Source organism: Erithacus rubecula, assembly GCF_903797595.1.
Source record: "Erithacus rubecula genome assembly, chromosome: 4".
In the NCBI taxonomy this organism is placed as follows: Eukaryota; Metazoa; Chordata; class Aves; order Passeriformes; family Muscicapidae; genus Erithacus; species Erithacus rubecula.
The window spans coordinates 29,261,074-29,280,467 of NC_136686.1; the positions used below are offsets into that span (position 1 = coordinate 29,261,074).

Sequence of the window (19,394 nt, forward strand, 5' to 3'; positions counted from 1 at the left end):
CACCAAGCACCAAATAACATGAAGTACAACAAAAACACACGTAGTTTGTTCCTACCCCTCCCCACCTTCTTGTTTTCTACCACAGCCTTGTGAAAGAACAATGCATGTTGAAGATAAAGAACACTTTTTAAAATTTTAAAAGACTGAAAAAGTAAAAAACTCATCACCACATCCTGACATGAGATACAGACTTGTTACTAGCTGAATAAAATAAGCTTTACAACCTTCACTGCTCTGAAAGCATAACACAGCAATAAGAAAAGCCCCTTACAAAGATAAAAAGTAATTTAGATATCAAAACAGTTTCAAAATGCAGTTTGGGTCATCATCTTGTTCTCAGACCTTAAAGAATCGCACCTATGTAAAATTTTCACTGTCTAACAAATTTAGAATGATGAGGCGCCTTCTACACCACTGTCCATGATCAGTTCATCTAATAAAAGCACTGTGAACTGCTAAATGGAAACTGCACTGCTGAATGACACAGTGCTTTCAAATTTGAAATACAGCACCAAATAGGAAAAAGAGTAAACACACGATTAACAGATATTGCAGTAACCTTCATGGCAACCATTGCCAAATCAATGATGACTGGGGAGCTGGACAAGATGACCACTAAAGATCCCTTCCAACCTCAACTGTTCTGTGGTTTGTGGCAAAAAATCAAAGTAACTTCTCTGTAACTTAAGGTACAAATTCATATCTTTGCTCAAACATAAAGGGAACTAAAAGAATCAGAAATGAAAATAAATCAAGGTAAGAGGATAATTCTTTCCACTATTACTTTGAATATATGGACCTCTTCCAATAAATTTTAATACCTGCTTAGTTGAAGATGACAAGCAGGCAGCAGTTCCAAGAAACTACAAAAACAGCAGAACAGCAACTACTACAGTAAGAGTAAAGAGTGAAAGTGTCCTTTGGCACTCTCTCTATTACAGGAAATTCCTTATGTATTTGGCTCCTTAGTCACATTCTCACAAAACTTTTATTAAAGAAAATCCTGAATCAATACTTCTATAATTTATGGTGAAAAATCAAGGTCCTGAAATTTAAGCTCATGTCATTTGAATTCTGTTTTTCTGAGTAACCAACTTTTGAAACCACTGAAACACCTGTTCTGCAGGAAGTAAAGATATTATCTGAACATGTAATGAAAAACACCCATAACAAGGGGCTTAACAGTACCATCTATTTTTTAGGTAGCAAACACACTCTGAGTATGGATTTTGAGCATCAAGTTCAACTTGCAAGCCTCAGATTACTGCATATATCCCATAAACTTTCCAGAAGTGATAAAATTTATCATAATCACTTGACAGAGCCTTGTTGAATAAGCATGATCACAACACACAAGAAAGGAATCACAAATGTACCAACATGATGAAATTCTAATCTACTCAGCTGTTCATCTGAAAAATTAGACAAAAAGCAACCCAATTCACTCATGCCTAGTTCCCAGACACATTTCAGAGCTAACCTGTAGCACAGAGACTAGAGCTCACTTCTCTTTCCACACAGCTCGCTATGCACTGCAGGAAACGAGCTGCTGAATCCAGCTATTCCAAGCACACTGCTGATTAGAAAACTGACTCAAGGCTGATGACATCTTCTCGTTGCATTTCCATTCACATAGTGCTCTGTCATTTTCATGTGAAGAAAGGATTTCTTTGTCAGCATTCCCTGCTACATAACTAATGAGCAGGGTGGAGAAAAATTATTCTACTACTGTTCCATACATCACATTCAGCAGATAGAAATCAAAGGATTTAAAATGAGAATTATGTTTTCTGTATGCATTGACAACAGATTAGTGAAATTACAATCTGTCACTTCATTTTGTTTGATTTTCTCTATAAACACTTCTCAGAAATACCACACAAAAGCGGAACACAACATTTTGGGGAAAAAAAAGAAAAAAGTAAAAAATTGAAGTATTCCCGGTTATATTTTCTAAGACACAAAAATAAGCTCAGAAGAATTAGCAACGCTGTGGTGTTATGACGGATCAAGTACCTAACAGGTTTCCGCCTCTCTTTAGAAAATAGGAGAAACCTGATGCTGCTTTTTTAAACTGTATGAATCACATCGTGTACTTTCTGCGATTTCTCCATCTTTCAAGCACACGAAACTGACAGCTAAGAAATTTACAGGAGATCTGTTTGTTTTGTTATAGGCCGCGAGGCACCTCAGCCATTATTTCAGTCACCCAGAAAAGCACGAACTTATTTCCATCTCTCGGCGTGCACCTTTAGTTGCCCGGCCTCACCTGTGTCTCAAGCGCTCGGCAGCGGCGAGCTGAGCTGCAAGGACACAGGCCGGGCTGCCCGAGCCCCGCAGCGCACCGGGGCGGCTGCAGCTCGCCCCGCGGGGCACGGCCCGGCTCGGGCTGTGCCCGCTGCTCTGCCCCCCGCACACCTCGGCCAGCGGGGGCGGGCACCGCCTGCCCGCCGGGGAGGCGGCCGGACCCGCCGGTGACTCACTCGGTGACTCCCTCCTGCGCCAGCCACAGCGAGCCCCCTCCCCGCCCGCGCCGCCGGGCACCGGGCGGAGGAGCCGGGGGCCAGGGGCCAGCCAGCTAAGCGCTGTGGCCGCCGGACAGCCCCACACGAGCGCCCAGCCACCCCCTCCGCCTCCAAATCACTACGAGGAGGCGGCTTCAGTCCCCTCTTCTGCGGGCAGAACGGACCCGGTCCCCCCGCCCAGCGCCCAGGGCCCAGCCCGGGGGTCGCTCTCCAGGACGAGGACCCGCAGTCGCCCCCGCACCGTCTCAGCTTGCCCGGGGCACCGCGCCCCACTAACCTGGAGAGATGCTTCAGGATCTGCTTCTTGATAATCCCCGCCATGGTGTCTGCCTGCCCGCGCCCCTCACGACGACCAGCCGGGACCAGGAACGCGCCTCATCCCTGCGCCCGCCCCTGCCCGAGGTGGGGAGAGCGCCGGCAGCGGAGCCGCTATCCCCACTCGCGCTCACTCGGCGCCCGGCGCCATTTTGGCCGCAGCATCGCCTGGTGACGGGGCGAGATGGGGCGGGACGGGCCCAGGCACCCGCCCCGCGCGGAGAGCGGCGGCTCCGGCGGGCAGAGCGGGGCTGGGGACGGGGACGGGGACAGGGACAGGCAGAGGCAAGGGCACACCGACACACGTAGCGCCATGGGAAGGGCAGTGGCCCCTCCGCCCTTCGCTTGCTTGCGGAGCCCTGCCCGCCTGCCCAGCATCTCCGTCCCCATTCAGCGCTCAAAGCTTCTGCCCACCTCAGCCCCGCCGCTTGCCTTTTCTCCGCTCTCTTCCGCCAGCTGTTCCTTTGATCCCTCTTCAGCCCTGCCATCTCCAAAACTCTGGAAGCATCCCCGCCTGTGGCTCCATCCTCCCTCCTGTCTGTGGAGCATGTCCCAGCACCATCACACCTTTGCCTGGGCCTCACCTCGACCAAGCCAAAAGACAGGACAGCTGCAGCTTCTACAGCACCACACGAAAGGAACAAGGCTACATAAGATGAAACAGAAACTTACTATGCTATGGCAAGAAATTCACATGTGTACACACACACATATATCCCAAGTTGCTGAAAACCAGAGACTTGTAAAATCAGGCTGTTCCTCAGATGATCACATTTTGCTGGAAAGTATACAGCCTATGAGTTATTTTACTTTCAAAAGAACAGCCTCTCCTGCTGTTAGCAGAATCTCCAAGTCAGTTAAGAAATTTGTATCTTGTATTAGTTTTGTTCATCCAGTAACCCTTTTCCTCTGGCGCTCCCTCATTCATAAAAAGCATCTTGAAGAATTTCAGTGGTGGGTAACCAAGTAGGCTAAAAATATTAACTGGGGGAAAAAAAATCAAACAGAAAACTAAAAAGTTTTTCAGATGTGACTTTCATATGCAGAACACACCTCCATAATAAGAGTCTTGAGCTGCAGAGGAAAGACATCAGATACTATTTTCTCTGCTTCTCATATACATAATATTAATAATTTACCAGCAATGAACCAAAACCCTAAGGACCTTTAAGTCAGAAATATGAAGCAGTAATAGAAAAATAGGTCAGGAGATGAACATTTCTAATTGATTTTTCCAGGCATTTAAAAATCAGTCCATTGTGTAATACTGACCTGGTTACAGTCTTAAGGGGATTTATAAAGTAGGAATTAGCTGTGTATGAAGCCATCACTTTTATGCCTGTTTTACGTTCACTTTTCTCAACTAGGAAAAAGTCTACCAGTATCATGGAGAAACAATACTCATCATCATGATGGGTCAGCTTCTCATCAAGAGAGAAAATACAAGGTGCAAGGAAAGCAAGACCCATGTCAAGTGTCCTCTTTCAAGTACAGCTCTGGAAGAACAGGGGAAGTCCTGAGGCTCTTCACTGACATCAGAACTGAAAACCAGAAATATTTCTGTCCAGCAGGATTGATCTGAACTGTGACCTCATGTTGTATCCCCATGTCCTGGAGCATACTGTGTGGAGGAATGGAGGAAAATGCACAGATCATACCACACCACACCCTCCTCACCTAGAAGGGAATTAGAAGGGCACTGACTTCCCTTGTTGATTTTAGATCTTCCCAGTCACCATGGAACTGCATGGTGTTATCTGGACTGTGTCTGGCCCTTGATAATCCCACTGATCCTGATTGTGACTTGAGGATTGTCTTATGTGCTTGATGTTCACCTGATCATTGTCACGTTTGCTTGATAACCTGGGCTCTGGGCTTCACCTGTCTGCCTTTCTCCCTGGCTGGGGTGGTGGGACAGGCCCTGGCTAGCAAGGCCCTGCCCTGGTGGCCACAGTACCCTCCACAAGCCTCCTAGCACCTGCATTCTCTCCCTCTCAGAGCAGCTGGCCCACATATCACTAAGAAAGAACCCCACTTGTAAGCCTATCCAGGATCCTGAAATGATCTCAAAAAAAAAAAAAAAAAAAATCTCTATTTGATGTATGTATTTTTAAGGCTTATTTGTGAACACAATAGGATTTGTGAATTCAACAGGACACCCAAGAAGCCATGTATGTAGTTTTCCATCAGTCATCTCAACCACCAGCCTGCCTTTCACCATCACCCAAATACAGGTTAGTGAGTACAGTCCATTCATGTGAAGTTCAGGATAACAACCCCCAGTGTCAAAGGGTGTAGTAACTTCTTCATTGAGGATATCTTTCTTTGGATACTCTAAATAACCTGGAAATTCTGTACTTGGTACCATTCAGTGTTACTGAAACTGCTCATTCCCACAGACTAGAGCCAAAAAGCATCTGTGCCTTGTAGAGGGTGTGCAGTGACTTTGACTCTCATACAGTTTCATGTGTTCATGGGGATTTCTGAACTGCAGAAACTGGAATGGAGTTGAGAGAAAAAAACCAAAACCAACTGGAGCTCAAGAAACTTCAGAAACATGAAGGACACAGATTTAAAAAAAAAAAAAAAAAAAAAAATGTTTTTCCCATTAAATAAAGTAGTAGGAGATGTAGTAAGAGAACAATCTAAATTTGAGCTAAGCTTCAATGAGTATCATACTTGCAGAGTGAAAAATCTGGCATGCCTTCTCATGGATAATGCAAAAGATAATGGTCTGTCTTCAAATGCAGATGTGCAAGGCTTTTGTAGTCTGACAGACCACACAAAATATCAATTCTCACTATTGTAAGGTGCAATGTACAAGGTTTGCTACAATATGGACTTTTGAAAGTCCTATTTAAGTGTCCTTGCTGTGTGGGTGACTTTGTGTTAAGTACTCTAACAACAGAAAGTATTATCACAAGTGCCATTGGAATACATGGGTGAATGTGTAAACAATCTCAATAAATATGTATGAATTGCCCTCAAGTAGCAGTGATAGTAAATATACCAACTTTAGTTTGAAGAGATTTGAAATATTTATGTATATCAACCATTTCACATAAATCTAAGTCGACTCTTAAAATCCTGGCTCTTGTCCTGCATCTTGAAAAAAAATAAAAAAGAAAAAAGCAAAAGTAACTCCAAATTCAACACAAGTCGTTGGATGTTAACAGATGAAGCCTCATAGAGCTGGAGCTAGTATTTAGAAGAGAAAAAGTAATTTACTAAATTCTGGCTTTCACTTTTATTTTCACAAGGCAAAAGTTAGCAATAGATATTAGGATGTTTTGAATCTAAACAATTATTCTAGGAACTTTATCTTAGTAAAAGGATAAGGTAAAAGTTATGCAATCATAAGAGTAGTATTTTATGTTTATCTTTAACACTGAATACCTAAATAATTTGTTACTATTCTAGATTTTGTGTAATTTGGATTTAATTGCAAACCCAAAATTTACTATGTGTATACCTGTCAGTAGGCAGAGAAGGAGAACAACCTGCAGGGTTCTTTAAAAAGCACTCAGGAGCTCCTGAACTTGAAAAACAGGCTTTTGATAATTCCTGTGACCTCTTTTGAATAATGATATAATATATCTGCTAGAGTCAGGATTAAGGAAGCTGTCCTTAAGACACACTTGCTTTACAAGTACATAAAGAGGATTTGTCTAAAAGCAGATTGCCCTGTGTTCCAACTAACATCCTGGTTCATGGAATGACATTTTATATTTGTTAGGGTGAAGAGTCATCATACAGAGTAGCAGTTATTTTTAAGTTAAGGAAAGTCAATTACACACAAATACAAAACTGTAATGTTCTTTCTGTTTTACTGGAATACAAAAAAGGAACTAGTGACAGCAAGTAAAACATACAAATAGAGAAAAATTCACCATCAAGACAAGTGCAAGGTGCTGCATTTGGGGTGACATACCCACAGAGCCCAGTGCAGGCTCAGACCTGTGTGGCAGGGAAACAGCCTTGTGGAAAAGGGCCTGGGGTCTGGATGGACATAAGGCTGAACTGGACTTAGCAGTGCACCACTGCAGCAAGGAGTGCAAAGCAGAGCCTGGGCACCCACACAGGCATTGCTAGCAGAGACAGAAACTTGACCATCCCACTCTGCTTTGTGCAGTTCAGGCTACACCTGGATTAGTGTGTCCAGTTCTGCTCCCAACAATTAAAAAAAACCAAACAACTGGACAACTGGAGAGCATCCAAATTAAGGCCATAAACATGATCAAAGATTCAAGAACACATCCTGAAGAAAGACTGAAGGACTTTGTTTTTTTCTGCCTGGAGAAGCTCAGGGGGACCTTATCACAGTATTGTGGTACTTAGAAAGTAGCTACAATGATGGAGGCTCTCTTCACAAGGAGACAAAGGGCAAGAGTTGCACCAGAAGAGCTGGCATCTCAATGTAGGTAACTTCTGCACAGTGAGATGAACCAATCACTGCAAAAACCTCTCCTCAAGGAGTTCCCTTTACAGGTTTTCAAGATGGTGTTGGGCAGGGTGTTAGATTATCTCATCATGGTTATCTTTACTATGAAAGGTTGGACCAGATGATGTTTCAGTGTCCTTCCACCTGGTGCTGTTCTGCGGTTCTGTGATTCTATAGAGGTGTGTGCTGTATTACACAGACTTCCAGTAAAACAAAAGCTGGCCATGAACCAAGAATTTCAATCGCAGTTTTCCACACTATTGCTAATAAAAGTGTTAATTATGCATGTTTTGAGAAACTTTCTACATGAAGGAAGGTTGTAGCCAGTAGGGGGTTGGCCTCTTCTCCCAGACAACCAGGGACAGGATGAGAGGACTTAAACTGCACCAGCAGAGGCTTAGGTTGTGTATTGGGAAGAACTTTCTGTTGTTGCTGTTGTTGTTTCACAGAAAGGGTGATTAGACATTGGAAAGGATTGCCCAGGGAGGTGGTGGAGTCACCATCCCTTAAGGTGTTTTAAGGAAAGGCCAAGCATGGCACCTAGAGCCACGGTCTAGTTTACATCCTGTTCAGTCATAGGCTGAATTCAGTGATCTCAAGTCTTTTCCAATCTAATTGATTCTGTGATTCTGTGATTCTGTAACGGTAAAATAATGCTGGAATTTACAGCTGTCTCCCTTTCCATTGTGTCCCAGCCCAGGCCCGTGCTGCTGCGCACTCTGCACGAGGTTGTCACTCATCACCTTTCTCCCGCACCGCAGCATCCCGCCCAACGCGCCGCCGTGCCCGCAGCCGCCGGCGCTGCAGCGGCCGGGCCGGGCGCTGTCCGCGGGGACGCCGCGCCGCCTCCCCGCCCCCCGCGTGACGAGCGCTGCCGGGTCACGCCCGGCCAATGGCGCCCGCAGCTCCGCCCGCGTCACCGGCAGGGCGCGCGCCCCGCGGCAGAGGCGGAGCGCTGCCGGAACTCCCGCGTCCCGCCGGGCCCCCCGCGCGCTGCTCCTCCGCTCTATGGTCACCGTAGAGATCCACGGCGGTGGCGGATCAATACTGGGACGGCGGCGGCCGTGGCGCCGTGGGGAGCATGGCGACGCTGGTGCTGGATAACGGCGCCTACAACGCCAAGATCGGCTACAGCCACGCGAACGTCAGGTGAACGGACGGGACGGGGCGGGACGGGGCGGGACGGGACGGGCGTTGGGCGTCCCCTCACGGCTTCGCCGCCGCCGCCGCTCCCCGCCGGCCCGCGCCCCTCGGCCGCTCACCGGCGCGCGGGCCCGCGGCGCGCATGCGCTGTACGGCGAGAGGCGCGGCCTGGCCCCGCCCCGCTACTGCGGCGGCTGCGGGCCCCGCCCCTGCGGCGCGCGCCCTGTCCGTGTCACACCGTGTCCGTCTGTGTCACACCGTGTCACACCGTGTCACACCGTGTCACACCGTGTCCTCCTCCTGTGTCACACCGTGCCCCACCGGCCGGGGTGGGAGGAGAGCCCCTGGCGCTCTTCTTCCTGTGCCGGCGGCCGGGGGTGGTGGTTGCGGCTCAGCGCAGCGTTCAGCAGTGGTGGAGGGTGGTATTTGGTTTTCCAAAAAGGTGTCTCGTCTGCACTGGACTTGTCACAAATTAAAGATTTCCCTCATAACTGGACTAGTTAATGGACTAAAGTCGAAATGCAGCAGCAAAAATATTATTGAAAGTACGTCGTTTATGAAAGTGACATAAACAAAGTGAATGTGTCTCATACCATGTTTAATAGGAAACTTCCCAATATTTTCCAGCGTTATTCCCAACTGTCAGTTCAGGTCAAAGACTGCACGCTTGAAAACCTTTACGGCAAATCAACTGGATGAAATTAAGGATCCCTCTGGCCTTTTTTATATTCTTCCCTTTCAGAAAGTAAGTATAAACCTTCAGTTTAACATTAAAGCCAAATATAAATCATTCTAAGGAACAGGTTTCATACTGTATGTCCCTGCTGCAGGGTTTTATGTAGTGTCATACAAGAATCAGTCAGCAGTGCGAAGTTTAACAGTCATGGAATTGTTTAGGTTGAAAAAAGCCTTTAAGATCATGAAGTCCAGAACTTAACCCTGCACTATCCAGCCCATCACTTAGCCATGTCCCTAAGTGCCACACCTGCACATGTTGTAAATACTTCCAGGGAGGGTGACACAGCCAGCTCCCTGGGCAGCCTGTGCCAGTGGTTGACAGCCTGTTGGTGAGAAAATGTTTCCAATCTAAAATTCTCTGGTGCAAGTTAAGGCCATTCCATCTGGTCCTGTCACTTGTTACCTGGGAGAAGAGACCAACCACCACCTCACTAGCACCTCCATTCAGGTCACAGCAAAGAGCAGTAAGGTCCCCCTTGACCCTCCATTACTCCAGGCCTCCCTCAGCTGGTCCTCATAGGATTTGTTCTCTGAACCTTTCACCAGCTTTGTTGCCTTTCTCTGGATGTACTTCAGTCCCTCAATGTTCTTTCTTGTTGGGAGGGAGCCAAAACTGAGAGTAGGTTTCTAGGGGTGGCCTCACCAGTGCCAGGTGCAGAAGGGCAATCCCTGCCCTGGTCCTGCTGGCTGTACTAATGCTGGCACAGGCCAGGATACTCTTGGCCTTCTTGGTCTCCTAGGTACATGCTGCATTATGCTCAGTGGCTGCCAGCCAGCACCCCCAGTCCTTTTCCACTGGGCAGTGTCCCAGACACTGTGCCCCAAGCCTGTAGTGCTGCAAGGGGTTGTTGTGACCCAAGTGCAGGACCCAGCACTTGGCCTTGCTGAACATCACAAGATTGTCCTCTGTCCATCAATCCAGCCTGTCCAGAAATCTTTACAGAGCTTTTCTACCCTCCAGCAGATGAACAGTCCTACCCAGCTTAGTGCTTTCTGTGAACTTTTGGAGGGTACACCTCAACACCTGATTCCCTTGTCCAGGTTGTTGATAACAGGGTCCCCAATCCTGAGCCCTGGGGTACACCACTGGTGACAGGAGGCCAACTGGATGGACATCAAACCAGTCTTTTACCCAGCAAAAGAGTTCACCCATCCAAGGCATGAGCAGCCAGCTTCTCCAGGAGAAGGCTGTGAGAAATTGTATCAAAGACTTTACTGATTTGGGTAAAGTCCAGGCAGACAACAGTCACATCTGTTCCCTTCTCCACTCAGTGGGTCACCTTGTCATAGAAGAACAAGTTAGTCAAGCTTTAATAAACCTGACCTGATCACTTGTATGTCCTGTACATGCTGGGTGGTGACACTCCAGGTAATCTGATCATAACCTTCTTTGGCACTGAGGAAGATTGACAAGCTTCTGCCAAAAGAATACAGAAAACACAATGTACATTGTTTTTGTAGTGCAGTAATCAACATATCAATGGGGAATATTTGTAACATACCTTAATCCTATGTGACATTTACTCCTTCTCCTAAAAATGTAAATTTAGATATTTTAACTCTCAATTTTTTTATATTACCTGTCCCAATTGTCTGTTGTTTGACTTTTTTTTCTAAAGTATGATTTTTTCTAAATAGTGTAAATATGTTTCTAAATTCCTACAGGGTTACTTGGTGAACTGGGATGTTCAAAGACAGGTGTGGGATTATCTCTTTGGAAAAGAAATGTATAAAGTAAGAGCCTTTTCTTAATTAGATCTTTTGTGTAGATAAAATACTGACTAATGGAATTAACAAACATTAAGTAGAACGGGTGATTTTACTGTTCTCTTTGAAAGTGCCTTCAATTAGAAATCACAGTGATTTAAGTTTTTGCAAACATTTATGAGTTCTGGAGTTGAATTTTGAAAAATATTTAAATTTTTTAGTTTTGTAGGTATATACTATACTGAGTGCAGCTCACATAAGAAATTCATACCAATACAACTAAGAGTTCAAGTTAATAAAAAATAATAACAAATACAATGTAGTTAAACTAATGTAAAAGGGAGGAATGAGCTGGGTCAGTAGACCAAATACATACACATTAAGTAATCATCTTTGGCTAGCCATTTTCTGCCTATGAATAACTTAAATGTATAATATATAAATATCTGATACTTTATTTTTATTTCACACAAGCTGGATTTAGTCCAGGAAGTGTATTAAGACTTTCCTGTAGTTTTTTTGTTTGTTTGTTTTAAAAATACAATGTTCTCTGTAAATTCTTGAGTTTTTTCTAACACCTGCATACTGAGAATGAAAGTAATGCCTTAAATTAGCTTAGTCTCTGTACATTTTTATATTACAAATATAAAGTGCTGGCTTTTGATATATAAATTTCATTTTAGTTTTGGAACTGTATTCAACATAACCATGATTTTGAGAATTTGTTTTTAATTCTTCTTCACAAGTGAAGACTACAGAAAAATACAGCTGGTAATGTTTTTAGGGCTATCTCCAGTTATGATTGAAGTAACCCTGTGAAGTCCTCTCTTTTTAAAAGAGTATTTGAAATACTGGTAAATGTGAAAAGTCTTTTGCTGGCCTCAGTAGAGGTCACTGAGAGTTTTATTATTGATTCTTCACTGTACAGGTCTTTGGTTATTAGACTAGTAATTCTGTGGTGCAAGTGCTGAGCTGTCAAGGAGACTTATTTTTCTCTAGTTGACAGGATCCATGTAAATTATTTTAAATTAAAATTGTAGTGTTCCTTTGTGGTGTCTCTTTAAAGTGTCTTTAAAATGTTAGATTACAATTTTTAAGGATGGGAACAGAGTCAGGGTATGTATGAAATTGTTCCCTTACATTATGTTTTTTACCCATTAATTAGATAAACTTGTATCACTGCTCAGGAAGCCTTTAAAAAAGCTAAAACATTTTAAGTCTAGCTTCTACAAACAGATATGGCAAGTGGTAATCATGTCTTCAGATTTACATGATCTTCCACTGCTGCAAAAGATGGTAAGGAATTATTAATTTCTACATTTTATGCAATGACAATCTTAATGTGTTTTCCATAGGTGGATTTTGTAGATACCAACATTATTATTACCGAGCCTTATTTTAACTTCACTTCAATACAAGAATCTATGAATGAAATTCTATTTGAAGAATATCAATTTCAAGCAGTTCTTAGAGTAAATGGTGAGTATGTCTCCTTCTAGTTTGCATTTATGTATTTTCTTGCTTCCTAAAGAGTGTCATGGTATATAATTACAGGAAATTTGAGGAGAGTAAGGATGACAGAAATAAGAGATGGATTTTGAAACAAGATAGCATTTAAAGAAATCTACCAAAAATTTGCATTAAGTCTTTGATAGTTTTCTTTTTTTAGGGGGGTAGGATTGTTTTTTTGTTTGGTTTTGTTATGTGTTAGCAAATGAAATGCAGCATTATAATTATGAAATGTATGGTGTCTCATAGGGACTGTGTAAACAACCATACCACCCTTTTGAAACATAACTGGACATAGGATGCTCCTTTAGATAAGTTTGTGTTATGGGCTGATCAGTATGATTAGAGAAAATGGAACATGGACTTGAATTCCTAAAAAGGTTAAATAGGGCCATATATAACACTTAATTTTATCCACTGCCAAAATGAATTAATGCAGTGGTTTATGTATTGAGGCCTGGAAAGTCTGTCAAAGGCATTTAAAATGTGAAGCAAGTACACCTTCATATCACTGTAAATTCTAAATATTCCTATAAAAATGGAATTACATTTTTTGTATTTCAGCTGGAGCTCTTAGTGCACACAGGTATTTCCGGGATAATCCATCTGAGCTGTGTTGTATCATTGTGGATAGTGGATACTCTTTTACCCACATTGTACCTTACTGCAGAAGTAAAAAGAAAAAAGAGGCAATCATCAGGTATACTGCAGTATATATTTTCTAGAAAAACTGTTTGCTGTGCCTGAAGTTAATAATGACAGAGTTCCTCATGTTCCTGTTTTTCTGTAGGATTAATGTTGGAGGGAAACTCTTAACAAACCATCTAAAGGAGATCATCTCTTACAGGTAAAGCATGCTAATTTTCACACTGAAACTTGCTATGAAATGAACTAGAAGTTTACAGGGTATTCTTACTGGTTCTGTGAATTATAGGTTAATTGCTGTTTAAAGGGGAATTTTTTGTCTGTTATAACCTTAAGATCAAGATGAATTAAGAAGAGCTTAAAGACATTGAAGAATTAGGCTGCTATTTTTCAAAGTGCCAGTGCTCTTGAAGTTGTTGAGGTTACCTGTGTGTTCACAATTACACAAGTCTTAAAATATTTTCTAAGGTGTCTCAGTAGATCATCAGTCAGTTTGCTGACTAATTGTATCAATACCACAAATAAAATGCAGTAGGATCAACTTTTCATTGGAATCCTTAGATAAATGGAACTTTATCTAAGTGAAGGTCTTCACCAAAGAGCTACTGGCAGGATTACATCTGTGCTTGTTAGCAAGACAATGGGCAAATGCAGGTTAAGATATTTACTGAACTATGAAACAGGAAGATACTGAGCTCCAGTAGGCCACCAATGCTTTTGTAAATTGAATACAAGTTCAGATATTGAGACAGTAGCTTCCTGTGACTGAAAAACAGTGGTTGCTCAGTTCTAGTGGAAAACTGGACAGGAAATGGAACACTTAATTGTTCTCACACTTCTGTGGTTTTGGTTTTTGTTGTTCACAGGCAGCTACATGTTATGGATGAAACACATGTAATTAATCAAGTGAAAGAAGATGTGTGTTATGTTTCACAAGACTTTTACAAAGACATGGACATTGCCAAGTATGTATGCAATGGGACTAAAGGTAAAAGTTGGTACTTCTGAATAATCTGTTTGTACAAACAAAACTATACTCTTAATCAGAAAATTTTCCAGTTAAATTAAAGAAGTCTTGTCAGTGTAAAATAGTTGGAATTTAGAATTGTTCTTTATTCTGTTGAATTTTACATTCTTTTTCAGATTGAAAGGAGAGGAAAATACTGTAATGGTAGATTATGTTTTGCCAGACTTCAGCACAATCAAAAAAGGATTTTGTAAGGTAATGATAGTTTGGAAGTTTTTTTTTACTGTTCCCCTGCACAAATCTAGTGGAGAGGTTAAAAATACTCCCTTTTTTCTAATGCTGTATTGTAACATCTTTCTGTGCTATGCATTAATTTTTCTTCAGTAAATTTGGATTAAAACAAAATACTGTTTTTTTCCAGCATAGCATTTTATGTTCTATTATTTAACAGTTGTAGCTTTTTCTGTGCTTTGTCATATAACTTATTCATGTCTTTATTAAGTTTTTTAAACATTGTTAGGAAATGTTTCTCTGCTTTGATTTTTTTGTAAGTTTCTCTGAATTACATTTAAACACCCAAATAGGTTGAAAGTTCAAAGTCATATTACAGAAGAGTCTGAAATACCACTGAAGACAATTGAACAGTTTTTATCTCATTTACTGAGCCAGCCATAGTTTTGAAAGCAGTCCTATATTTTAAGGCCACTCTCATGCACACCAGTTTTACTTTGCTTTGGACAAAACTGTGGTTGGTAAGAGCAAAGTCACTTCAGATTTAATACCAGAGTATGCATTATTCTTAAAAGATTTGCTGATAGATAAAATGACAATGGCAGCATACACTGCCTACCTCTGCAGGACATGAAATAGATTAGCTGAATATTCTATATGTGGTTTCTTTTCTTAAGCAGTGGGTACTATTCATGTCTTTAATTTAGCCAAGGGAAGAAATGGTGTTAAGTGGAAAATACAAGACTGGTGAACAAATACTTCGTCTTACAAATGAGAGATTTGCAGTTCCAGAAATACTCTTCCACCCTTCGGATATTGGTATTCAAGAGATGGGAATTCCTGAAGCCATTGTTTATTCTATTCAGAATTTACCTGAAGGTATATCCTGAAAGTATTTTGAAAAGGACGGGGGGTGGGAAAGGGTGGGATGTTGTAATAGCTTGGTTTCCTTTGGTCTGAAACTGACCAAAAGTCAGTAATTTAAGGATCAAAGAGTAAAACCTTTCTGACTGCTGTTTGTCAGAAGTAATACTAAGGCTTTCATTTCATAGATTATGTACAGGTAATTATTGTTATCATTACAAAGAAGACTTTCATAGGTTTTATGATGCCATGTAAGTGTGGCAGCATTTAGGCTATTAATGTACTCTTAAAAAGCCCGTGCCACTTAAAATCCCTTTTGAAAGGGGAATTGCGTTGGCAAACATGAAATTTAATAAAATACAAGAAAACAGTAGCTATCAAAGCCAAATTCTGAAATCAGAGAGAACACAGGGTGGTTGATCACCTTCTCATATTTCTGTGTAACGATATGGTGATTAGATGATCATAACTTTTTTATGCATATTTTTGACTTCTGTTCAAATTCTTAACAAAATTGTAAAAATCACCACCTTTAATCTTTAGAAATATGTTCCATCTGTTAATTACGGATTTAATTAATTATTTTACAGAAATGCAGCCTCATTTCTTCAAGAACATAGTTCTGACTGGGGGAAACACCCTTTTTCCAGGCTTCAGAGATCGGGTTTATTCTGAAGTTCGATGTCTTACTCCAACTGACTACGATGTTTCTGTTGTTCTTCCTGAAAAGTAAGTCCTAAATTAGTAAATACAACAGGTTTCATATTTCTAGCAGAACAAACAATCAAGTAGAGTTTCTTTTGCTGATTAAGAAGGTAGATTGAGTAAAGGCATTAATTTAAATATTAAGTGAACAAAAATTATTCAAGAAGGATGTTTTAAATCAGTATATTTTCAGACAAACCAAATAAACTAGACACCTGTTTGCTCTGTATTTTAGCTGATAAAGTTAAGAAAGTGTTTTTAGGGTCAGCCTTCTTACTGTAAAGAGATAAATAATAATGTATTTTCATTAGGTGGGTATATAAGTATGTGAGATTAGAACTTTGTCTTTTACTTAGAATTTTTAGCATCTGAATGCTGCCATGTAATGTAGAACTTCAGGGATTAGGAGGGGGTAACATCTTTGCAGAAGGAGTGGAGACAAAACAAGTATATTTTGAATATACAGAAAAAATCTACTTTCTAAAAAGTATTGTTAAAGAGTTTTTAAAAATACTATGAAAGAATTATTATATATGGAAAATAAATACAAAGACATATCCATGTTGTTCCCTCTTCAAACTTGCCTTCAAAGAGGCCTTTTTTTAAAAACCAAGCCAGCTAGCCCTGCTAAAGTTTCAAATCTTGTCTCATAACTTCTCTGGAGCTGGATGGTTTGATTTAGCAATCAAAAATGCAGTTTAAATAGGTACAGCTAAACAAAAATCTTAGAAGTCATCATTGCATATTTTTATTTTAAATGAATCTATAGAGGAATAACAATAACTTTGTTCATTTTCCAGCCCTATTACTTATTCTTGGGAAGGTGGGAAGCTCATTTCTGAAAATGATGATTTTGAAGACATGATAGTAACTAGAGAAGACTATGAAGAACATGGACACAATATCTGTGAAGAGAAATTTGATATATAGGTAGCTAGTTGGATATGCTGTTATTCCATTGATTTACTTGGAATGGAATTCTTTGAACTACAACCTCTTTTCCATCACCTAGGATTGTGTTTTAGCTTTCCTGTATTGAATTGGGTTGAGAAAAAATAATTCTAAGAGTTTAGAAATAAAGTGTTACAAGTAATACTATAAAGTAATATGTTCATTGCAATTTCATTATGTTTATATCTTTTCTGATAGCTTCATTGTATTTTTATTGCAGAACAACTCAGTGCATGAGGCAATAAAAATATCAAATGCTTGTACTGGTGTGATGGTAATACATTGTGAGAAGAAATGGGCTGTTTTTTTTTTTTTTTTCCCAAAATGAGTGGTATTCCCACTCACTAGCATTCCACTAAAAGGGTATTAAACACATTTCAAAAGGAGCCTTTGATTTTGCCTCTCCTGAAAAGAAATACATGAGTTTCATTTTTGGTTATTTTAATGAGTAGCTATGAGAGAAATGTACTTGAAATGTGGCCACTGCTATTAACAATATGCTTAGGCTTTGAAAAAAGAGCAATTTGAACAATTCTTTTTCTAAAGAGTTTTTAATTTAGTAGGTTGAGGGGTTTTATGTTTGGTTTTTGTTTTAAGCAATGCCTGAGCAAATAAGTTTCCTACCACTCCCCTCATCTTTCTGAAAAGAAGGTGCCACAAAGGTGAACAAAGCTTGCAGCTGTGTCCTGGGTGATGAGCCATCTGGGTCCTCTCCACACATCATAGATAAACACAAATACCCCAGTCCTTGTTATTTCTGGCATCAGAAGCTGTGCTACTTTGCCATCAGTCTGTGCAGCGTGGCATGCAGGAGGGGGAAGAGCCTGGGCTAGGAGCCAGCTGGGAGGGCCAGGCTGGATGGGGGTGCCCCACCTGGCTTGCTGGCTTTCAAGACAGAGACAGGTCCTCAGACAGGTGGATAATGGACACTAGAGTATCCTGTTGTGTTCTAAATTCCCTCTCTCAGCTGCCCTAGCATAAAACCAATAAGTATTTGTAAGCAGTGCACTTACCTGGTACCTTCCATAAGGGCAACATGGAAGAGCAGTCAGTGCTTCAGAGAGTGGGAGACAATCTTTCTTCTTGAATATGATATGTTTTACTTTGGACTGTCAGCTCATGATTGCTTTCCTCTAGTCTAACTTGCTGAGGAATGAAAGGAGTAGCTTCTTCCTGCTGTTAGCAGCTCTGTGAGCCACACAGGCAGCTAGGTATAAAGGCATGAGACCAGCACCTACGAGCTGTTGGACACTGATTTTTTGACTTTGTGCACAACATCAGTAAGTCTGGAACACTGTCACTTTGATAGGCACATGGAGAAGCCCTTGTGTCCAAGCTCTAGTTTTTAAACTAACTGCTTCATGAAATTACCAGCATACTTTAAGATGGGACTTAAAAGAAGAAACCTACACATTCTCATGAAAGCACTAATGAACTTTTCCCTTGGTAAGAGCAAACATGAATGCTCTGTGAATAGAAGCAAGCCTCCTTTGAAGGTGGCATCACTTGTGCTTTGACAGGACTGTACTGAAGAGTACCTCAAGTAAACTCTTCACTCTAAATATTCTCTACTTCAAACAAATACATACTGGCAATTAATTTGCTATCTCTGTGCTAGAAATCATAAACAGAAATGACTGACAGGTCCCAAGTTTCCCTACCTCGTGATTCTGTGTCAAATACTGTTAAAAATACATGAACTTTCTAAAGCCCAATAAAATTTTTCTAATTTTGGAATTTAACTGAAAATCTTTATAGTTCATCAAACCTGTTCTGTTCAGTGGGCTGTTGGATGTAAAATAACAGGCTTTTGTCAACAGATTAAAGATCTTGTGACAGATCCTCATGTCAGGGTATATGAATAAAAGAGGGCTCTCAAGAGCTCTTTCTTTCCTTTGCAGAACTAGATCAATCTTAGCTTCTTGTCCATGAACTGAAGGGAACCACAGGGCAGCTATAAACTGTGGCTTGGAACATTTCCTTACTGTTTAATATCTGATTCTACACCCCCTGAGCTGCCTCTTCCATGTGAACACACTATGAACTGAAAGACTCATCACTTTTTATACAATTCTTTATTGTATTTAAATTAGCACAAGAAAATTCTGTATCAAGTCACAAAGTGCAAGTTTGTTTGTTAACAACACAGTTTTTCTCAAAGCAATTCCCAGCCCACCCAGCCTAAAAATTACCATGTTATCACCCCTCCCTGTTACCAGGTTTAGTATTTTGAGTAGGACATGGTGAAGGAACTGAAAACAGAGAGACAGAGAGAAATTAGGGAAAAAAAAAAACAAAAAACCAACTAAAATCTCTTCCTTCTACTACTCAATACCAGAAACAGCCAGGAAATACTTTCCTGTTTACAAGTCTCAATAACCTGCTTCTGTATATGCTCCCTCTTCTGGGAGAATAACCAAAGCCCCATACAGGGCTAGAAAAAGAATACATAGCCCTGTCCTATAGGCATTAGGGCATTCTAGGCAAACTCAGACATTTTTCCTCCTCTAGAAATTATTTATTTCACACTGGTGAGTCACAGCAAGTGCATATACAGGAATTCATGGACAGAGATTTCAGCTATATTCTCCGATTTCCAATAGGGCCAGGTAATTTAAATAGGGCTACTTCAAATATGCAAGTTAACTAAGTG

At 41.2% G+C, this 19,394-nt stretch overlaps 2 protein-coding genes across 4 annotated transcripts in view; one reads left to right on the forward strand and one right to left on the reverse strand.

Annotated features, from left to right (window-relative positions):
• Positions 1 to 3,016, reverse strand: part of BLTP3B (bridge-like lipid transfer protein family member 3B) — a 47,010-nt gene extending 43,994 nt beyond the window's left edge. For all 3 annotated transcript variants that reach the window (XR_013774151.1, XM_079304858.1, XM_079304859.1), the window contains exon 1: positions 2,803 to 3,016. Coding sequence is in view for 1 of the 3 variants with exons in the window: in XM_079304858.1 (XP_079160984.1) it covers positions 2,803 to 2,846 (44 nt within the window). In the remaining 2 variants the exon portion in view is untranslated. The remainder of the gene's footprint in view (positions 1 to 2,802) is intronic.
• Positions 3,017 to 8,138: 5,122 nt separating this feature from the next.
• ACTR6 (actin related protein 6) lies at positions 8,139 to 17,004 on the forward strand. The gene is made up of 11 exons (XM_079304882.1): positions 8,139 to 8,430; positions 9,052 to 9,169; positions 10,828 to 10,896; positions 12,225 to 12,348; positions 12,943 to 13,078; positions 13,169 to 13,225; positions 13,890 to 13,988; positions 14,167 to 14,245; positions 14,929 to 15,100; positions 15,676 to 15,814; positions 16,591 to 17,004. Exons 1-11 carry the CDS (start codon positions 8,363 to 8,365, stop codon positions 16,718 to 16,720), a joined length of 1,191 nt encoding a protein of 396 aa, XP_079161008.1. The 5' UTR covers positions 8,139 to 8,362; the 3' UTR covers positions 16,721 to 17,004.
• The last annotated feature ends 2,390 nt before the right edge of the window (positions 17,005 to 19,394 follow it).